Genomic DNA, 21,116 nt, shown 5'->3' with positions numbered 1-21,116 from the left:
CTCTTGATCGTCCCGCCAACGCATTCCTGACGCGACCGGTGACATCCACCAGGAGCCATCATCAAAGCATCGCGAAGAACATGCAGGTTCGTCATCAGCCCCGGCTCCGTCCGATATTTACTACCTTGATATTCAGCTGATATTTGACTACTATCCAGCACACCAACATTATATTCAGCTAGACATAGTCTCCTATATACGCGCCCACCGCCATCGCCAGTTCGACACCCCTCCCAACCTAACGGCACATAGCTCCCTCCCGGCGCGCTATCCCACTACTCGGCCGGGTCGATGCTCTGCGGGTTGCGGAACACGCTATCCGGATCCCACTTGGCCTTGATCTCCCTCAGGCGCGCCACGTTATCCCCCCAGTAGAAGTGGTTGGCAGCGTCGCGGTCCAGCGTCGGATCCAGGTATCCCGCGTACGTCGTGTTGGCCATGGGCGCGCCCTCCCGGACGAGCTCCTGGACGCCCTCGACGAAGCCGCGCGTCTTGTCGCTGATGCCCCCGAGCCCGATGACGTACGACTGGTACATCATGAGCTTGTCGCGGTGCGGGTACGAGTTGCCCTCGGGGAAGTCGGCCATGGCCCCGCCCTCCGAGTTCCAGATGATGGTCCAGATGAGGGTGCCCTTGTCGGCCGAGTCGATGTACTTGAAGAGCTTGTCGATCGCCTCGTCGTCGAGCAGATCGTCCTCGCCAAAGGCGAGCGATCGGCTGGCGAACGGGGTCGACAGCTCGGCGAGATGCATACCGGCGACCTCGGCCTGGTGCGTCAGGGAGCCAAGCCATCCCAGCAGCTTGATGTCGACGAGGCCGCCACCGGGGATCCTGTCGGGGATGCCCGTCGCCTTGTACTCCTCCTCGGTGCCGTAGAACGTGCCCGTGACCAGCGCGCCAAGCGGCTCGGCAATCAGCATGGACGAGAAGCGCCTGTCCAGGTCCGGGTCGCCGACGAGCGCCTGCCACTGGCGGTAGACGTCGGCCATGTCCTTTTGCGAGCCGAAGCTGATGCTGTACGTGTACTCGACCACGTCGCCGGGCTCCGGGTGCGTGTGGACCTTGAACTCGGTGACGATGCCGAAGCTGGCGCCCGCGCCCTTGATGCCGTAGAAGAGGTCCTCGTTCTCGGTGTAGCTGGCGCGTCGAATCTCGCCGTCGGCCGTGACGACCTCGACCTCCTCGACGTGGTCCAGGGCGCTTCCCCACATTCTCGACATGGGCCCAAGGCCACCCTGGGATATGGACGTTAGCTTGGTTCTGCTGTGCACATGTCTACCCGCGTTGATATATACTCACAATAGTGGCGTGGCCGCCGACGCCTACACTGGGGCAGGTCCCGTGGGCAATGGCACGCCCACCGTGCTCATGCAGCTGGTCATCCAGATCGCCGAGGCGATATCCAGAGCCGAACGACGCCTCCCAGGTATCCTCATCCATGGAAAACTGCTTGAGGTTGACGAGATCAATCATGAGGGCGCCATCCTCACCGCCCGTTCCAAAGTTGCTAACAGCCCCCGCCACTCTTTTCAGCATTTCCCATCCCCTTCCTCGGATTTTTTTTGTTCAATCACAACATGAAGGGGGGAGCACCTACGAGTACGAGTGCCCGCCCGACTTGGCCTGGACGTGGACGCCGTTCGCGGTGGCGCACTTGACAGCCCCGGAGACCTGCTGGGCGTTGTTGGGGCGGATGACGGCGGCGGGGACGACGGGGATGTCGAGGTTGTAGGGCTTCACCCAGAGGGCGTTGTAGAGAGGCGTCGAGGGGAAGGCGACGCAGCCGATGCGGCCGTCGCACACGGCCTTGAGGCAGGCGGCGAGAGACATGGCTTGAGTATTTGGGGGGCCGTATTAGGAGGAGTAGAGGAGAGAAGCAAGGGGAGAGTCACAGGGAGAGGTCAGAAGCATTGTACTACGAGTATTATTACGATGTATGTGAGTTAATATGTGTTTCGACGGGCAGGATCAATGCATCCGGGCATTCGACCTTGGCATCTGCCCACTGGCATGTGGTCAATCCTTCGGCATCTCCTCCTCGCGCTCCTGGTTGACAGCGGCCGACAGCCAGAGAGAGAGGGAGAGGGAGAGAGGTAACAAGGGGTTCCTTGCGCAGAGTGCGGAGTGGCAGGCCTGGGGTCATTGTGTGGTCAAAGCCATGGATGGGAGAGCATCCAAACAAGCAGTACCTTCCCCTGACGGCAGACGCTAGGCCTATTTTGGCTTCAGCGACCCCTGGAGGTCTGGGGTTGGCGCTGTCGAGCCCGAAATAACGGCCGGGAGACCCGCATTAATCCTGCGTGACAGGCGTTGGTTCTTGATCTGAGGTGTACTGTCTGTTAGTGGAAATGCGAGAGCAAGGATCACAAGGATCGAAGGGTCCCTCGTTTCAGCAGCGACGAATCACCACGACGGAGACATCGGGGGTAAAGCCCATCAAAACTTGTTTACTCTCGCGATCATGGCATGTTTCTGTATGCACATAGTATGCACATATACACACCTCATCTATAATTCTGTCGGTCGTGTGGGGTTGGACTTGAAAGGGGGGGGGCAACAGAAGGGTGGCCAGGATTGGGATTCTGGGGCAGACAAAGGCACACGCTGACCAACATCCCGGGGTCCTTTGCTGTTGGTGTCGGCCAGGGCATATTAGACCGGCAAGTTCTGCAACGTAACTCGGGAAGACGGGATTGTCCTCGCTGTACTCCGCACTTTCGGACTAGGTCTAGCCCGCTCGGGCAGAGCGCCAGACCGAGTGGATGGGCATCATCATCTCCCACGACTCTCAACCAAATAACGTCTGTTACCTAATAACACGGGCGCTTGACTGCGGGACCAGACGGCAACGACTCGTCCCGGTCTCGTAAGAGAGTAGGGCAAACACGGATAGCTGCAGCCGGTAATGCCTCCATGTCACGGGAGGGCCGCTTAAGACAATCGGTCCAGTCCCGCGCGATGTTGATCGGTCATCATCTTGGGCTGTCTTGCTTTAAATTGGGGTGAAAGCGCAGACTAAGAACTGGAGGAGCTCTAAACCCCAAGGACCCTGATCGCCAATTGACTCATGTTACGGAGCATCGACTTGCGAACTAAGACAATGACTGATTGTCGCTGCCACGCAGTAAGACACGATTTGCAGAGCCTCATTCGAGTTGATACTAGTACTCGTACGAGAGTACGAGGCCGAGAAGTACGTGGCACTTGCGCCGTAGTTCACCTCAAGTATTACAATGATCAATATTTTCCACTACTACCCCCATACTCATGATCTCCAGGACCTAAGGAGACCCCTCTTCTCACGCCTATCCTCACAACCCGGAATCACACGCGGCTCAACGCCTCCCAGCGTTGGCGTCACCTCATCCATCAACCCCGTCTCCCCATCAAACGTCACCCTGTCAATCGTCACCTCCCGGTGCGTCCCATCCCCATCCGGGACCCCAAACCGATGATACGCAATGTACCACTCATCCGTCCCCGGCACATTCACAATCGAGCTGTGGCCCGTCCCCAGCAGGCCTTCCTCGACCCTCTTCTCCAGTATCACCCCGCGGTACGTCCACGGCCCGTCGGGGCTCGCCGCCGTCGCGTACCCGACGCGGTAGTCCTCGCTGCGCGTGTCGTCGATCGAGTACGTCATGTGGTACACGCCCCCGCGGTGGTTCACAAACGACGCCTCGCGGTAGCCCGTCAGGCCGTGCTGCTCGCCCGCCGTGCGCCAGTCCACGCTGACCATGTCGTCGTTGAGCCGCGCGTAGACGGGCGTGCCGTTGCCCCAGTACAGGTAGTACGCCCCTGGCTCCCCGTCGTCGTGGAGCACGTAGGGGTCGATGGCCGAGCCGCTCGTGGCGACGGACTCGGTGCCCGTGACGATGGGCTGCGGATGCGCCGTGAAGGGCCCCGTGGGCGAGTCGGCCACGGCGACGCCCATGGTCTTGGCGTCGTACTCCGGGTTGTGCCCGCTGAAGTAGAAGTAGTACTTGCCGTCGCGCTGGGCAATGGTCGGGGCCCAGGCGTTGCCCGTCGCCCAGGGGACGTTGCCGTTCTCGCCGTCGAGGACGAGGAGCGGCTCCTCGGAGCGAGTCCAGGTGGCCAGGTCGGGAGACTGCCAGACGTAGAACTCGTTGCCGCCCCAGTTGTCGTAGCCGTCGCTGGTGGCGTAGATGTAGTAGTTGCAGTCGCCCTCGAATGTGACAATGTTGGGGTCGGCAAAGTAGCCGGGGAGAACGCCCTCGGTCTGTCTTCCTTGGATATCACGGCGCGCTGGGGCAGTTTGCTGCTGCTCCCCTCCGTGCAGAGCGGCCAGCTCAGCGGCGGTGATGGGGAGGACAGTGCCGTGACGGGGACTAGATGGGAGACTGTACGACTCGGGAACTTGCCAGTCCGGGTTGGCAATGTCCTCCGTCTGGAGAGGGATATACCCACGGTCGACATACTCGTCGACAAACAGGTAGAACTTGTCCCCGTTGACGTCTCCCGGGTTGGACTTGAAGGATGTCGGTCCCTCGACGGCCTGGGTACCGGCATCACGCCCAATGCAGGTGGCGATGACAGTCCACGAGTCGAGCGTGTCACGCAGCGTAGACGAGCTCTCCTGGATGATATCAGTGCACCCCGTGCCCCCCGCCCCCTCATCCTTGGTGAACCGGTAGTACACGTCCCCCTCCCTGAGGACCGTCGAGTCGATGCGCGACATGCCCGCATCCTGCCACACGACGGGCTCGCTAAAGGTCACAAAGTCGCGCGTCGTGGCGTACAGCATGCGGTGGTAGCTCTCGCCCGTGTGGTCCGGGTCGTCCTCAGTGTACAGCGACGACGCCCAGAAGACCAGGTACGCCCCGAGATCCTCGTCATAGTATGCCTCGGGCGCCCAGGTGTTGCCCGCGTCGGAGGGAGCCACCTCGATGTGGCGCTGCGCGGACCAGCTGATGAGGTCGTTGGACTCCCAGATCTCGAGGAAGCGGCTGCCGTGGCGGACGGCGTCGTCCCAGGAGGTGCCGCTACCAATGGAGAGGTCGGTTGCGATGAGGTAAAAGGTGTCGCCCTCGGGGGAGCGGATCAGGAAGGGATCTCGCAGACCGCCAGTGCCCTCAGAGGATGTCAGGACGGGCTCGCCGTTGTTAAGCTCGGTCCAGGATAGGGCGTCGTTGCCATTGCTCGCAGCAAAGAAGATCTTTTCTCCGTTGAGAGAGCTGTCGACAAAGTAGGAGAATGCGTAGCCTTCGAACTCGTCGAGTTGAGCAGCAGCCTTGATGCTGGCGCTGAAGACTCGCTCTCGGGCAACACCGTCTGACGAGATGCTAGCTGTGAGGTTGACTAAGGTGGTCTCTGGCTGCCGGATGACTAGTCCCTTGTTAGAGACAACACCAGTATCTGAGGTGGACCAAGTTATCTCGAGTCCATCTGGAGTTGTGGAAGGTAGATGGATGTTGCCTCGGACGTCTTCAATCTTGTGGATCGTGATAGCGTCAAGGGCGGCTTCCATCTGTTCCACCGACGCGCCGTGTGAGGTGCCCAGCAGAGCGAGCAAAGCTCCAGCCTTGACCAGATAGGAACCCATGGTGCTTAATGAGCAGAAACTCTGTATTCCATTGTACCCTCAATTATCTTCGGGGTTTATAGCCGCAATATAACGCCCATCAGTCTCATCATCCCACCTCACCCATTACTGAGCTCGGGGCAGCATCATCCGAGCAAGACGTTCGAGCAAATCTCAAAGCGACGCCAAGGTCAACCTATCAAGTATATCCCCGCGATTTTAGATGCATAGATGGGGAGATCTGCCGTGTCGGCACTCGCGATCCAATGAGGGCCATGGCTCTCTGGCGACGCTTGACGCCCTTCGTCTTTGTCGAGTACTCGTACCAATGAAATAATGAGAGAAGGAAGAATAGCTCCGCCGTCTATTTCCAGAACATTCCTGGTTTCACGAAAGCACGGGGGATTCAGGCGAAGGGAAGGACGATCATTGCGGAGAAACTGGATGCGCTCGAATCAGAGACGCTCACCGATGGAGAAACAGGTCGAGGCTGGGGTACATCAGTAAATATATTATGCCGGCGGGGTCAGTTGCAGTCAGCAGTCAGCCATAGGAGTGCCTCGTCTGTAGCTGAGGATACGTCATATGTGCCGATTAGGCGCGACCTCGTCCTGCTCTCTGCCGAGAAGGCAGCGAGAGGCAAGTTTTATGCCAAGTTGATGCCGTGTCCTCGGAGCCGGTTTTGTGGGTCCGCTCCCGAGCCCTCGGCACAGCCACGGCCACGTCCTGCCGGAGTCTCAGCCATGCTACGTGTATCATGATATATCAGATAACATGTACCGGGGCAAGACACTCGCTCCAAGGTCTTTGGCTGCCAGGGTCTCGGCTTGGAAGAGCGTCTCCAGATGCTGACGTCCCGGCACTGTCTGTGAACACATGCATGCATGCATGTCACTAACATGACTCCTATGGAGTGCCGTTGAGATTCCTACTGCCTCCCAGAATCTGGAAGAACAGTAGCCACCACACCGCCTATATTAGTCACTGTGGTCACTCTTTGCAGCAAGATAAGTGCCAGCCTCAGCGGTATACCAGGCTTGTCGCCCATATTGTACCTATGCTCGCATATCATGCCCCAAACGAGCACGTACTACACTTCCCCAATCCAGTCACATGTGCCCCCCCTCAACCGTCCCACGCTGCAGCCAGCTTCACGTCGCTTACACCCTGCAGCCAACAAGGCAATCAGCCGTATTATTCCTCCATCCCCATCCGGGCAAGGGACAAGCCTACCAAGCACACCCAAGCATATCCTCGCCCGCTGATTGGGCCACCCGGCATCACCGTGCATGGGGCTGGCGTCGTGTATTGATGCCAGTCAGACTTCCACAGCTTTCTGCGAATGTACGGAGTACTACTATACTAGCTAGCCCTGCGACATGCAGCCCAGCCTCTCCGCCCCTTTGCCACACGCCATCTCGCAACCGTCCGCTCTGGGTGGAGGGGAGGCGGGAGGGCCCGCATGGCGGCTTCGTGTGAGTGGTCTGGCACTGTCCGTGGGTGTCGTCGTCGTGCAGCCAGGCAGACAGGGCGGGCTGCACCCCATCGCAGGGCAGGCATGGGGGATGACGCGCGCGACCGGATATCGAGGGCCGCTTGTCGACTCATCGGGCAACGCGCGGCGAGCTGAGAAGGGGAAAGCACCAAGATTGAAGGTCGTCGCGCAACTGTAAAAAGTCTCGCGAGCTGCTGGTTGCGGTGGGGGGCAGAGCTTGCAGCGCCGTTATACTACTACATACATACGTACATGCTCTATATCTGCTGTGTCTGCCTCTGTCTCATCACTTATTATATCTAAACCACAAGGCTGAGACGCTACCCTTCAAAGATCAGCACGGTCGCAGAACCATGCCTGTTCTCCCCCGCCAGGACGACGACATCCTCGTCGCTGCCACAAGCACGAGCGCTCCCTCCAGCGACGACCCCATCGACCCGATGGCGCAAATCTACGGCGTGCACGATGGTCTGACGAGCGCCCAGATCGGCGCCATTGTCGGCTCCATCTTTGGCTTCGCCGCCCTGGTCCTCATCATCCTGTGCTGCGTCGTGATCCAGCGCCGCCGTCGCTACTACTACTACTCGCACTACCGCCACCACCACCACCATCACCACCGCCACGAGCACTCCAGCAGCGATTCGTCGTCTACGATTGACGGGTCGCCGCCTGAGAGGCCGCCGCCCGTGCGCGTCAGGGCGACCATGACAGAGAGGGAGAGGGTGAGGATCCCTGGGGGGCCCAGGTATCCGACCTACAGGGCCATTCCGATACCGAACCCGAGGAAGCCAAAGGTCAGGCACAACGTCTGACGTAGATATGGGGTTGGTTTTCTTTTTTAAAAGGGATGGGAGAAACTGGGCACGAGGCGCTGGTCAAAGGAGTCAAGGAGTCAAGGCACCCGAAGGGGTAGAGATAATGGAAATGCACGAGGATTAATTCAGGCGACATCGTTCGCATGCTAACTCTCGCTCGCTACTCAAACGCCTACCCACAACCCCATTCATGTATACACTCATATTATCATCTCGTCTGATGGCTTTACACAGTCGACTTCTTGTCACCAGAGCAGCTGTGCTTCTTGCCGAGGCCCCTGGCCACCTGGTTCCACTTCGTCAGGTCCCGGGAAACGCCGCGTTTGCTGGACGGGTTGACGGTCGTCTTGTCACGGGGCGGGACACCTTCGAGGCTGTTGGCGAGCTCGGCGGCGGCGCGGGCGGCAGCCTTGGCGTTGATGGTGAGGGCCTCCCAGGAGATGTTGTCCATGTTGTCGCAGGCGGTGTGGTAGCAAGGGTCCTCGGGAGCGCCGGCGCCGGTGAAGAGGCCAGATGAGGGGATGCCGGCCTCGATGAAGGCCAGGTAGTCAGAGTCCTCGCCAAAGGAACTATATGGGTCAGCATTTCCAGGTCAGTCCTCGTGATCAGATGAGTTGACCTACCCCCATTCAGCCGGGTAGCCCTTCTCAGTGAGATAGTCAAAGAGAATGTGGCCGCCAGTCTTGTGCGCATCCGTGTCCCCGTAGACCGCATAGATGGGCGCAATGGAGCCGATCATGTCGTAGTTGAAGTAGAAGCGGACCTTGTCCTTCTCCTTCTCGGACAGCTGAGACACGTAGTGGATGGAGCCGATGAGGCCGCTCTCCTCGGCACCCCACCACGCCAGGCGGATCTTGTTATTGATATGCTTGTACTTCTTCAGGGCGGAGGCGATCTCGAGCAACGCAGCGGTGCCGCTACCGTCATCGTTGATACCTTTAGAATATTAGAGCTGAACTCACGGGGGCCTCACTCGGTCCGAAACTCACCAGCACCCTCCTGGACAGAGTCAAGATGAGCACCCAGCATGACGACATTGTTAGGGTCGCCTGCCTTGGTCTCGGCGATGACGTTCCACGACTCACGCTCCTCGGCAATAGCATCAACGATGAGCTTCACCTCGACAGAGTCGCCAGCGTCGACGAGATCCTTCCACTCAGTTCCCTTCTCGAGGGTAGTGACAGCGCAGGGGGCCAGGGTGCCGTAGTTCTCGGCGCCGAGGGTGGCCGACGAGATGCTGGAGCCAGGCTCGTTGTTGAACAGCACCACACCGAGGGCGCCCTTGTCCTTAGCCAGCTTAAGCTTGTCAGAAATGGCACAGCTGCCGCGCTTGATGAGAGCAATCTTGCCAGTGGCATCGATGCCCTCCCACTGGCTCTCGATGCAGCCAGAGCCCACTTCATCGTCAATGGGCAAGGCCACCAGAGCGCCAGTAACGCCGTCGGGGACGGGGGTCGGGTTGTTGTACTGCAGCGTGATGACGTCGACGTCCACGCCGTCCGGGCCGGTCAGGGAGATGGCCTGGGTGGTAGAGAAGAGGTGGGTGAAGGGCTGGACATAGGTGTGGAACTGCTTGCCCAGGTGGCCTCTGAAGCGGTCGAGGACAAAGTCCACCGAAGCTTCGTAGCCGGGCAGGCCGAATGCACGGTTGCCGCCGTTTTCGCTAGCAACCTTGTGGAGGCCCGTGAGGACATTCTTGAGACTGCTCCCGCCGTGTTAGTGAGCTCTGGCCGTCATGGGGAGATTGCATTGACTGACTCGCGCTGGCGAATGTCGCGCTCGATCCTGTCGGGCGTCAAGGCCGGGCCCTTGTGAGCAAAGGCGCCAGCAGCCAACAGGCCGGCGCAGACGAGACCGTTTGTCTTCATATTGAATTGATGCTCCTACAGTGCCTAACAGACGTGTTGGAAGTGTGAGCTGGAGCGCAGATCAAAGCCCAAGGGACGAGGACCCTTAAATACTACGCCAGCCTCCTCACGACCACGCAATCGGGTCCTTGCCATGGCGACGGCGTTGGGATCCCTGGATCACCGACAATCATTCCACTCTAGGTCTCATACAGGCCCAGCCAAAAGGGCAGGTCGGAATCCCGTCACATAGGCGGGGTTGCGTTTAGCGGCATCTCCACCGTGCTCCTGTGAGCTGTGCCGTTGTCTCGGTTGATGCCGATAATCCCCGCCACGATCGTCAATTCCATCTATTGTCGAGACTGGTAAGCTCCTCTATGGCTTCCCTTCTTCTATCCGATCAGCATCACGAAATATCAGGGCTGCGTGTGTCCAAAGAGTGGACGATTAGCATGAGCACAGTGGTGCAGTGCAGTATCCAGCCCTGTCGCCTCGTCGGCGATCACATCCTTGCCGGATCAAACTTGCCTATGCCAACTTTAATAGGCTCTTGTGGTCTTCTGGAAGCTAGGGACTTGTTGAAAGGCCTGGCTAAAGCTGTTCCTACAGCCTACAGGGACAGTCCGCGGTAAACAAACCGTGGCGCCGGGGGCGCTGGTCTCCTGCCTGGCTGGGACAAGACGACTGGATTCTGGCCATTGGGCCCTTTGTCAACCTCGCTTGGCGTCGTCCTGGAATCAATGCTCTTTTGCTCCGAAGGGGTGCTAGATGCAAGGTGCTCGTCACCCAGCGAGACGGCTCGCCAATTGAAGAGAATACAAGTGCCATTACCAACAATACGAGATACTACTAGTAGCAGGCAATTGTCAATAGAGATTCGAATGCATTCAACCCGGCCCTGTCGCATCCAAGCGGCCAGCGTGCAGCGCGGTGGATGGCCAGATCCAGGGCGGACCCAGGTCAAGATATGGTCAATTGGCCGCCTGAATTTCGGGTGGTATCTGCACAGCGACACGGCCTATTATGCATGCGAGGGGACCGGGTAAGCTTGTTGGTCGCGGCGAGTTGGCATCATCCCTGAGCGGCATGGTGTGACTGACGGTCGGTGAAGGCGACTCACCTCGGTCAGTGTTGGCAATCCGCCCCCTCCAAGTCAGGTGAGGCCCCGCTGACTCAGCCACTGGCACAGTGGCGCAGGCAGCCCATCGGCCGGTGCCGTCAGTGATCGAGTGATCGCGTAGCTTCGGCATAGCGGGGCAACTGCCAGACCAAGAAGTTAGTGCCCGCCTGAGCATATCGCCCCTCGCGATTGCGACAAACTTTTTTGTAGTGTCACCCTAATAAGGTTTCGGATCGTCCTTCCATCTCGGTCCCTGACATCTTTCCCCCCCCAACTTCATTCCTTCTCATCATCATTCCTCTCTGACATTGCCCACCATGGCCGAGCTACCCCACGTTCCTCGCCAGCCCGCAACGGTCCTGTCCGCCACGGAGCTGATTGGCAACACGCCACTTGTCAAGCTCAACAAGCTGCCCAAGTCCCTGGGCATTGAGTGCGATGTCTACGTCAAGGCCGAGTTCTTCAACGCCGGTGGCAGCGTCAAGGACAGAATTGCCCTGCGCATGATTGAGGAGGCTGAGAAGAGCGGCCGCATCAAGCCCGGTGACACTCTCATTGAGCCCACCAGTGGCAACACGTACGTTTTGTTCCCATATCCCCACGCCCCGCCACCGGTGACCGTGCACTGACATCAGCAGTGGTATTGGCCTGGCCCTCGTCGGCGCCATCAAGGGCTACAAGACGATCATCACCCTCCCCGAGAAGATGTCGGCCGAAAAGGTGTCCGTCCTGCGCGCCCTGGGAGCGACGATCATCCGAACCCCCACCCAGGCCGCATGGGACAGCCCCGAGTCCCACATTGGTGTCGCCCGCCGCCTCGAGAAGGAGATGCCCAACGCTCACATCCTCGACCAGTACGCCAACAAGGACAACCCAGAGGCCCACGAGTACGGCACCGCCGAGGAGATCTGGGAGCAGACCGGTGGCAAGATTGACGCCATCATTGCTGGTGCAGGCACCGGAGGCACCATCACCGGCCTGGCCAAGGGTCTGAGGAAGCACAGCAAGGATGTCAAGATTATCGCCGCGGACCCCCAGGGCAGTATCCTGGCGCTGCCTGAGGTCCTGAACGAGGAGCACATGAATGCTTCGTACAAGGTGGAGGGTATCGGCTACGACTTCATCCCCGATGTCCTCGACCGCCAGATCGTCGACAAGTGGTACAAGACGGACGACCAGGCATCCTTCTACCTCGCCCGACGCTTGATCTCCGAAGAGGGCCTTCTCGTTGGCGGCAGCTCTGGCTCTGCCATGGCCGCCATGGTCGAGGCTGTTAAGGACTTTGGATTCAAGAAGGGCGATGTGGTGGTTGTCGTCCTCCCCGACAGCATCCGAAGCTATCTCACCAAGTTTGCCGACGACGACTGGCTTGCCGCCAACAACCTCCTCCCCGCCAATGGCATCGAGGCCCCCACCTCGGTCGAGGAGAAGACGGTAGACCCGTACGGCGGCGCCACCATTGCGTCCCTCCGCCTCAAGCCCGTCACCTCGGTGTCCGCCGCGGCCACCTGCTCCGAGGCCATTGAGACGATGCGCGACAAGGGCTTCGACCAGCTTCCCGTCCTGTCCGCCTCCACGCCCTCCAAGCTCGTTGGTCTCGTCACCCTGGGTAACCTCCTCAGCTACATCTCGCGTGGCCGCGCCACGGCCGAGAGCCAGGTCAAGGACGTCATGTTTGACTTTGGCCACATTGACGAGATCATCACGGACCCGCGCCAGGGCGCCGCGCTAGGCCAGGGCAAGAAGGCCGGCAAGCGCAAGTTTGTCCAGATCACCAAGGACACGCCCCTCACGGAGCTCAGCAAGTTCTTCGAGTGGAACAGCGCAGCGGTGGTGACCGAGTCCAACGGCGACTCGGCGGCGCTGTCGAAGCCGGTTGCCGTTGTTACCAAGGTCGATCTCCTGACTTGGATGATCAACAAGAAGCCGTGATAGATGATTGGATTGGAGGCAGAGCATGTGTTGCCGGATTTGATGAATGCGATGTGACAATGGCGTTTGGTTCAACGTATAGCATAAATGACAGCGCAAGTTGTGTGGTATAGAGGAGGATTGGTCAAGACATCGCTGCTAGACTCAACGTCTACAGAGCATTTGCATAGGCGGGAAAACAGGGGTCAGTCTAACGAATTAATATTACGATTGTTATATATCTTTGCTCCCTTATACCCTCTGGGCGATCCACCACCACCACTTATCCGCCCCCGGCCCGTCGCCCGTGACATTGCCCGGTAGAACCTCAATGTCCACGTCAAACTCCTGCATCTGCTTGAACGAGAACTTTTCGGACCCGTACTCGCCCAGCCAGCCATCCTGCTCCTCGCTACCAAGATCGTCCATGCCGACGCCCGAGTCCAGCAAGCCCTTGCTACGCGTCGCGCGGATCCGCGTCAGTTCCGCCTCGAGGTTCGTCTTGACCAGCGTCGAGGGCAGCGCGGTGAACAGGTCCATCTTATTGGCGGCAATGAGGAACGGCACGGGGCCCCTGTTGGCGCTGGTCTTGTCCGCGGCGCGCTTCTGCAGGAACAGCAGCGCGTCGTGCAGGTACGACGCCGTAGCGGCCAGGACGTCCTGCTCGCCGAGGGCGGCGGCGTCGACGACGAAGACGACGGCGCGCAGCTTCTCGGTGCGGGCGAGCTTGCCCATGGCCGCGTTGCGCAGCTTGCCGTGCCCGGGGGTGTCGACGAGCAGGAACTTGGTGTGCGTTCCGGTCGTGTCGTCGTGGTTGCGGAAGCTAGCGCGAGAGTCCGAGTCGACCGAGGCGTTGAGCTCGACCGTCTGGGAGGTCTGGGAGGTGTGCGTCTGGGCGGGGCCGTCATCGCCGCGCTCGAAGAGAGTGAGGAGGCCGGTCTTGCCGGCGCCCTCGGGGCCGAGGAGGAGGACGGTGGGAGGGACGGTGTAGGTGGAGGAGGAGGCGAGGATGATGTGCCAGAGGAGAGGGGCGCCGAGGACGACGATGATCCCAAGGATGGCGAGGGGGATGGAGGGCGTGAGGAGCGCCTCGAAAATCGAGGAGAGGTCGCCCATGGTGGAAGACGTGTGCGGTTTCTAGTAGGTAGTCGGTTCCGGAGTATATTGGGAGTTGTCTCTTTATGTAAAGGCCTTGGACAGAAGCTTTGTCGTCGAAGAGTGCCTTTCGGCGTGGTTGTCGTAAGGTCGAAGTTTGGTGTTGCGTGGTGAATGAACACAGTGGCGCCACTTGATGATTGGCGGGCCCACAGACACGTAGGTACCCTAGACTTTCGGTCAAGAACAGAACTCGATCTCGTCGAGCTGAGGGTGTTTGCATAAAATGGCTTTTAATAAATGTTAGTTCTAAGTAGAAAGCCCAAGCTTCTCTGTTTTATCGTTGGATTTCCCGGGATATACTATGCGTTGTTCTTGTCTGCAGTCTCTGGACTGTGTCCCGAGGATAGATCTGGGTGCGTCCCATCAAAGCCCCCCGACTTCGCATCAACCGACAGTGGGAGATAATTAGCAAAATTCTTGCCAGTCACCATCATGCTGTCGGTCCATTGTGCCACGAGACTCTAAATGAATTTGTAGAAATATTTAGCAGTAACAAGTTGTTGATAAAGACTGCATTCTGTCAAACCCATTTGTAGTCGGGGCAATCGGAGAGTGAAGAGGAGGTTATTTCGAGAAACTTTGCACCGCCTGTCAGATGCCAAGCATTCCCTGGAGGGTTGAATTGCACAATGCAAGGAAATTATCATTATCTATGAATTCTTTACCTAGCAATTGACAATCTGCAATCTATGCGTTGATCTCACAGCCCCAGGGTCCCGGCAGAGTTGAGGGGCTAAGCCTGTTGGGGCAATGCGCAACGCTGGGGTTGCATGTCAGCAGATTCAGCTCGGCCTCAGCTGGGCGAACCCCAAGGCCGACTCTCGCTCGTCTTTTCTGCTTCCACGCGTCGCCCCCCATCACCTTGCAGCAAATTTCCATCGCATCCGGCATCCAGCGTCGGCGCACTCCTGGTCCTCCTTTGGCTCTGTTTCCCTCTTTCGTGGCCCTGTATTAGTTGCCATGTGTATTTCTTAATTGAGCCTTGCTTCCATTCTCTCTCTTCCAGCTCCGGAGCTCGTTTCGTCTCGTCGACGCTTCGTCGTCCCCTCCCCACACCCACCAGCGCCCTGCCCCCTGAGCCAACCTCGCCAAAACGACCGTCCTACGAAACCGAAATAACCATCCACCCTCCTCACATTCATGGTCGCGTCATCCGCCGGAAGCAGCACAGCTGCCCCCACGTTGCTCAGACAGCCCTCGTCCAAGTCGACCGCCGCAGCGCCCAAGCTCAATAGCGATATGGAGATGGGAGCCCTGCCAGCTGACGGCCAGGTGCAAGGCCAGCAGCCACAGGACGACGAAGATGATATCATGCAGCTCGCACGGGTAGGCGACATTCCCGCTATGGAGAAGTTGTTCGCGACGGGAGGATTAGATGCCACATACACCGATGACGAGGGCATCACACCGTTACACGTAGGTTTGCCTGGCTAGACCGGGGGAAGACTTTTGGGGAAACCGAAGCTAATCGGCCAGCAGTGGGCTGCCATCAACAACCAGTACGCAATGTGCAAGTTCCTCATCGAGCACGGCGCCGAGATCAACAAGAAGGGCGGCGAGTCGGTCGCAACGCCGCTGCAGTGGGCTGCCCAGCGCTGCCACTACTACACCGTCAACCTGCTCCTCCAGCACGGCGCCGATCCTCTCATCACCGACGCCCAGGGTTACAACACGCTCCACATCTCGACCTTCAACGGAAACGTCCTCCTGATTGTCCTCCTCCTCCACCAGGGCATCCCCGTCGACGTCCTCGACAGCTACGGCCACACGGCGCTTATGTGGTCCGCGTACAAGGGCTTCCACCAGTGCGTCGACGTGTTCCTGCGGTGGGGCGCCAGCGTCCACGCCACCGACGAGCAGGGCTTCACGGCGTTGCACTGGGCGCTGGTCAAGGGCAACCCCGTCTGCATCCTCAAGCTCATCGAGTACGGCGCGGACCGGTTCGCCAAGACCAACGCCGGCAAGACTCCCGCAGTGACGGCCAACGAATTGAGCACGCAGCAGGCGTGGCATAGGGCACTGCACGAGTGTGGCTACGACGAGGACGGCCAGCCGCTGACGCCACCCTGGCCTGGGGCGCGGTACTTTTTGCAGGACAAGCGGGCGTTTATTCTCAAGTTCACGTTTCTGTGCCCATTCTTGATGGTCTGGGCGATTATCATGGTTCTCTCGCATTCTCCCGTGTTTCTGGGCATTCCTCTTGCAGCGTTTGTGGGTTTCTGCTTTCAGTGGGCTGGGAATCAGGTTTTGGAGTATGCGCCTTCGAATATGCGGGCGTTCCACAAGACGGTGAGTAGTTGGAATCCCAGCGGATCGTGTGGGTGAATGCTGACTTTGCAAGCCCTGGCTTGCTGGCATCTTTGCAGGAACGTTGTTCCTTGTCGGGATCAATTGGTTGTTTGTCGTCCTCCCAGCCACCGCCTTCGCTACCAGTGCGAATCCGGCGTCGCACATCTTGCTGAACCTGGCCTTTGTAGCCCTCTTCGGGTTGACGGCATACTTCTACACCGCTAGCATGAGATTCGAGCCGGGGTTTGTGCCAAAGCTCAATGGCATTGCTGAGCAAAAGGCCGTCATTGATGAGCTGCTGGGGTCCTGGAAATATGACGAGAACAACTTTTGCGTCACCTGCATGACACGCACGCCCCTTCGGAGCAAGCACTGTAAGATGTGCCAGCGATGCGTGGCCAAGCATGACCAGTGAGTGGAGATGAATTTTCGAGCTTGGGAGCCTACTAACACACCCGTAGCCACTGCCCTTGGGTGTATAACTGCGTTGGCGTTAACAACCACCGTCACTTCTTCTTCTACCTCCTCTCCCTGACCTTTGGCATTATATCTTACGACTGGCTGCTGTATTACTGTAAGTTGGCCTGTACTGGACCGTGCGAATCCCGCTAATGCCATCCAGATTTTGACACGGTTTCCTACCGTGGCGCTGAGACCTGCCGCGTCCTGAGCCCCAACCTGTGCAAGCTCGTCGATTCTGACGGGTACACGCTCATTCTTGCTGTCTGGATCACGCTGCAGCTCGCATGGATATCCATGCTGCTCTTCACCCAGGGCGTGCAGGTCGCTCGCGCGATGACGACGTATGAGAACATGTATGGCATTCACGACAACAGCATGGCGACGGCCCTGACCTCGACGGGTCTCCCCCTCAACCCCGACCACCCCTCCCTCTCGCCCACCGGTGACAGCAGCCAGGCCGGCCACGGCCACAAGCACAAGCACGGTGGCCTCAAGACATGGAGCCGCCTGCTGGGCATCGACCCCTTCATCGAGACGATTGCGGGCCGCGGCGCCGCGACGGGCAAGCGCAAGCAGAAGAAGAACCCGTACAGCCGGGGCTGCGTCGCCAACTGCAAGGACTTTTGGTGCGACCCGGCGCCCGTCTTTGGCCAGCGGGAGAATGGCATGGCGGCGCTCGGGGGCGACAAGGTCGACTACACGGCCATGTACGAGAGCCCGACTCTGATGCAGCTCACGGGGCGGCGCGGGCGGGACGGATACGAGGCCGTGGGCACCGAGGACGTGTAGAGGCTTTCTGGTTCGGGTGTACCTGGATACCACGTGCGTGAACTACACTTGATAAAAAGCATCCTTTATAAGCACGCGCAGACTTGATAGACGAGCGTGTCAGTCGCATAGCGAACGACTGGCCGCAGAAGATGGGAATTTTTCTTGGATGAGATGGGGAAACGAAGGATCACGACTACGACGGCCCGACCAGGGCCTGTACTACTACTAAACTATATATCTTAATACAACACTACACACGTGAGGCAGGGTGATTCCGGAGATTGCGTGTGAGTTCTTGTGGCGATGAAATATATTTACAGAATCTAACGTTAGATGCTAACCCCCTCGTCCTTGACCCTATTGTACGAGCTGCCATTCCCATTCCCATCGACAAGCCTCTGCTCCCGCTCGACCACCGCCTTGGGCAACCCCATCCCCACGCCAAAGAAGACAAAGAAGGCCCACTTCCAGCGGAACGGGTTGAACGCGACGCAGAAGACGAACCACCACACCAGCTCCAGGTACGTGAAGAAGTCGAAGGCGCCCGTCGGCCCCGTCGTCTTGAGCAGGCGCGTCATGTCGATCCAGCGGCGCATCCAGAAGGCCCCCGGGCGCGCCAGCGGGTCCACCAGGAACATGAGCAGGATGCGCGTGTAGATGCCGATGTGCCAGTTGCCGACGGTGCCGATGGCCGAGAGGTACGTGCAGTTGATGGCCGACACGGAGGGGTGCGGCGGCGGGAACGTCTGCAGGTACCAGTTGGGCGGGCCGTAGGGGTCGGCGAAGCACTCGGGCGGGAGGAAGGCGAGCGAGGGCCGCTGGAAGCCCGTGGCCATGACGACCATGTCGGCGGGGATGGTCTCCTCGTGGCCGGGCCCGTTCTGTGGAACACCGCGCGCGCGGCGGTTGACAACGACGCCGTGCTCGACGAGGCGTAGGATGTCGCCCCGGACCCAGTCGGCCTCGCCGGTGCGCAGCTTGCTCATCACGTCCGAGTTGACCATGGGGGTGTCCATGAAGAGGCCCTTGTCCGAGGGGGACAGGTGCTCGAGGTCGCGGTAGAAGAACTTGCGCAAGAGGAACTCGGGGACGAAGGACAGGAGGGTCTCGTGGCCGAAGACGTTGAGGCTGAGGAGCGTGTCGACAAAGATGTTGCGCGGGATGATCCACTTGTCGGAGCGGGCGAGGATGGACGTCTTGGAGGCGCCTGAGGCGGCGGCGAACTCGAGGGCCTCGACGGCGGAGGCGCCACCGCCGATGATGGCCATCTTCTTGCCCTTGGCGGATTTGCTGGAGCAGTCAATGTCAGTGGGGGGACTGGCTTGCAATGGGGGAGGAATGTGAGGTGATGGCGTACCCGGTGAGCTGGGAGGAGTGGTATATCTCGCCCTTGAACTGGGCCATGTCTGGGATGGAAGGCATCTTGGGATCACCGCATGTGCCGACGGCGGCGATGAGGCCATCGAAGCGGCCCTGGGAGGGATCGTTGATGATCCACCTGCCCCGTTTGTCCTGGAACGCCTTGTCGACCTTGAAGTTGAACCGCGTCTTGGTATCGAGGCCGTAGCGCTTCCACAGCTGCTGGACCTGGTCGACAATCTGCTGCCTGTCCGGGTACCCGCGCTGCCACTGGACCGAGGGGTGGAAGCGGTACATGAGGGAGTGGATCTGCAGACCCGAGGTGTCATTCACCTTCTGGTTGGTGTCAGCGGCTGTTGCTTGGTGGCCCGGGGAGTACGTGTAAGTGACCTACGCTCCAGATGCCGCCGACCTGGTCCCTGCCGCCGTTCTCAAATATGACAACGTCGAAGCCATGGCCAACGCAGTGGGCAGCAGCAGTGACACCGGTGATACCAGCGCCGATGACGGCAATCTTGGGGCGTCCGAGGTGGCGATCAGAAGGAGGCGGGTTGGGCGCGAGCAGCTTGGCGATGATGAACTGCAGGATCTGGTAGAGGAAGAGTAGCGGGTGGAAGAGGGGATTTTGGAGTTCGGATCGCGACGCCATTTTGGCGATAAAGGGAGGATTTGGAGAAGGGCGATGGGGCAATGAGAAGGAGGAAAAGGGGCCTACATGTTGGCCGTTATCAAGTTCTAAGCCATTGATCTACGATGGAATATTGAATGCATTGATGTAATACCGTTGATGTCTCCCCACTGTGGGTACGAAGCAAACAAGATGGCATCGTGACGTCAAGGCACGACACCCGCCGTTCACATGCTGCGAAGAGTCGGACAAGAATTAGGCCACTGCTCCTGGCTGAGCTCGTGATTACGGAGCCCATGGGAGATAATTGGAGATTCGGGGCGCATGGAAACGTGCTAGAAGGTCCAGGTGTGGATGGATGCAGGTTGCTCTTCCAAACCCACCGCCATGGCAAGCTGGCGACGTCACGATTCATCATGGATGGCTTCACTGCATCTTCACATGCTTGAGAAGCGGTGAGATGCCTGTTACATCAACATGGGGATCCTCTCAGAAATATGAGCATCTTGGATCCTGTTTTATCCCGCCGTCAGTTCACCTTGGACCCTCATGATTTGATAGACTTGTCCGCACACCTTCCCTCGTCGCCATGGAGCATCCAGGTAAGCATTGGGCTCACCAGCACCATCACCATCATTACCCAGACAACTCACTCACTGTGCAGTCCGCGAGATTGGCGATGTCATCACAACCCTGACCACGGGCACGCCCGAGGAGCAGGAGACGACCCTCAACACCTACTTCCTGCGCAACGCCGGCCTGGTGCACCCCTTCTGCCGCGTGCCGTCCTTCTCCAAGGGCGCCATCCCACTAGCCCACAACGTCGACTCGCTGTGGGTGATCCTGGCCATCTACCGGTGGTACCGCACGCTGAGCCCCAAGATCGACATCAGCGTCGACTCGGCCGTCTTCGACCAGCGCACGGGCAAGCTGTACGTGGCGGTGCGGCAGACGTTCGCGCTGTGGTTCGTGCCTCTGTACCGGGCACGCGTGCGTCTCACGACGGTGCTGCAGCTCACGCAGCGCGCGTCGTGGGACACGTCCGAGACGGTGGCGGCGCGCAATCCCATCACCGAGGGTCGGGAGCCTGCCGCGCTGGCCGGGCCGGGCCAGGAGCGCGCTCGCTACCTCATCGCCAGCCAGGAGGATCTGTACCAGGCCAACGACTGCATCCAGTTCCTGCTGCCGGGGCTGGGCCCGCTGCTGTGGACGGCCTGGCAGCTGTGGGCTGCGCTCATGTGTCTCGTCGGGTCGCTGGTGCTGCTGCCGTTGTACCTGGTGCTGAACAAGGGGCCGGCCAAGGCCAAGGCCAAGTAATCAGGGGATCGATGGCCGGGGGGGTGGGGGGGTTGCAAGGTTGGCAGATCTGGATAATGCGAGCACGAGTGACGAAGCCTTGAATAAAGATGGTCCTTAAACGGTGGCCGAATGCTCACCCATGCATGACGCTTGTGAATGTCCAACCGTCCAACTGTCCAACTGTCCAACTGTCCACCCAGGGTTCCAGCGTGCTCTGGTCCTGGAGGCTGTGGCCAAGGTGACATGCCGAATGCAGATGCCGGATCTGCGCACCGAAACACGGAATGAACCCCAGTACCCGATGAGCCCTGGAGGCAGTGAATCGGATGCGACTACGGATACGAAGGACTGGAGTATGACTATTACCAATACAAGGCATGGGGGGGATCGGAATCCCCCCCGCCTCCGCAATTTCGCTAT

The 21,116-nt window shown here is 59.3% G+C and overlaps 9 protein-coding genes across 9 annotated transcripts; 4 read left to right on the top strand and 5 right to left on the bottom strand.

Annotated features, from left to right (window-relative positions):
* Nucleotides 1-275: 275 nt before the first annotated feature.
* ACO1O0_002648 (FAD-binding oxidoreductase) lies at nt 276-1,830 on the bottom strand (the record flags this gene model as incomplete). The annotated part of the gene is made up of 3 exons (XM_083192113.1): nt 276-1,235; nt 1,300-1,507; nt 1,598-1,830. The coding sequence occupies 3 exons, from the start codon at nt 1,828-1,830 to the stop codon at nt 276-278; spliced, it is 1,401 nt and encodes a 466-aa protein (XP_083053327.1).
* Nucleotides 1,831-3,265: 1,435 nt separating this feature from the next.
* On the bottom strand, nt 3,266-5,563 carry ACO1O0_002647 (uncharacterized protein; the record flags this gene model as incomplete). Its single annotated transcript, XM_083192112.1, has 1 exon — nt 3,266-5,563. The coding sequence occupies one exon, from the start codon at nt 5,561-5,563 to the stop codon at nt 3,266-3,268; it is 2,298 nt and encodes a 765-aa protein (XP_083053326.1).
* A 1,827-nt stretch (nt 5,564-7,390) lies between these two features.
* Nucleotides 7,391-7,849, top strand: ACO1O0_002646 (uncharacterized protein; the record flags this gene model as incomplete). The annotated part of the gene is made up of 1 exon (XM_083192111.1): nt 7,391-7,849. One exon carries the CDS (start codon nt 7,391-7,393, stop codon nt 7,847-7,849), a length of 459 nt encoding a protein of 152 aa, XP_083053325.1.
* A 229-nt stretch (nt 7,850-8,078) lies between these two features.
* On the bottom strand, nt 8,079-9,720 carry ACO1O0_002645 (uncharacterized protein; the record flags this gene model as incomplete). Its single annotated transcript, XM_083192110.1, has 4 exons — nt 8,079-8,421; nt 8,476-8,788; nt 8,842-9,554; nt 9,611-9,720. 4 exons carry the CDS (start codon nt 9,718-9,720, stop codon nt 8,079-8,081), a joined length of 1,479 nt encoding a protein of 492 aa, XP_083053324.1.
* Nucleotides 9,721-11,136: 1,416 nt separating this feature from the next.
* CYS4 (cystathionine beta-synthase CYS4) lies at nt 11,137-12,751 on the top strand (the record flags this gene model as incomplete). Its single annotated transcript, XM_083192109.1, has 2 exons — nt 11,137-11,396; nt 11,458-12,751. The coding sequence occupies 2 exons, from the start codon at nt 11,137-11,139 to the stop codon at nt 12,749-12,751; spliced, it is 1,554 nt and encodes a 517-aa protein (XP_083053323.1).
* A 231-nt stretch (nt 12,752-12,982) lies between these two features.
* Nucleotides 12,983-13,846, bottom strand: ACO1O0_002643 (signal recognition particle receptor subunit beta; the record flags this gene model as incomplete). Its single annotated transcript, XM_083192108.1, has 1 exon — nt 12,983-13,846. One exon carries the CDS (start codon nt 13,844-13,846, stop codon nt 12,983-12,985), a length of 864 nt encoding a protein of 287 aa, XP_083053322.1.
* A 1,182-nt stretch (nt 13,847-15,028) lies between these two features.
* AKR1 (ankyrin repeat domain-containing protein) lies at nt 15,029-17,428 on the top strand (the record flags this gene model as incomplete). The annotated part of the gene is made up of 4 exons (XM_083192107.1): nt 15,029-15,304; nt 15,368-16,177; nt 16,230-16,551; nt 16,800-17,428. 4 exons carry the CDS (start codon nt 15,029-15,031, stop codon nt 17,426-17,428), a joined length of 2,037 nt encoding a protein of 678 aa, XP_083053321.1.
* Nucleotides 17,429-17,739: 311 nt separating this feature from the next.
* On the bottom strand, nt 17,740-19,418 carry ACO1O0_002641 (uncharacterized protein; the record flags this gene model as incomplete). The annotated part of the gene is made up of 3 exons (XM_083192106.1): nt 17,740-18,700; nt 18,768-19,159; nt 19,182-19,418. The coding sequence occupies 3 exons, from the start codon at nt 19,416-19,418 to the stop codon at nt 17,740-17,742; spliced, it is 1,590 nt and encodes a 529-aa protein (XP_083053320.1).
* Nucleotides 19,419-19,986: 568 nt separating this feature from the next.
* ACO1O0_002640 (uncharacterized protein) lies at nt 19,987-20,714 on the top strand (the record flags this gene model as incomplete). Its single annotated transcript, XM_083192105.1, has 2 exons — nt 19,987-19,999; nt 20,062-20,714. The coding sequence occupies 2 exons, from the start codon at nt 19,987-19,989 to the stop codon at nt 20,712-20,714; spliced, it is 666 nt and encodes a 221-aa protein (XP_083053319.1).
* Nucleotides 20,715-21,116: the final 402 nt, after the last annotated feature.

The sequence above is a fragment of the Amphichorda felina genome, assembly GCF_050947745.1.
Source record: "Amphichorda felina strain 45539 chromosome Unknown scaffold_2, whole genome shotgun sequence".
Classification (NCBI taxonomy): domain Eukaryota; kingdom Fungi; phylum Ascomycota; class Sordariomycetes; order Hypocreales; family Bionectriaceae; genus Amphichorda; species Amphichorda felina.
This window is presented reverse-complemented; position numbering and strand designations above follow the sequence as displayed.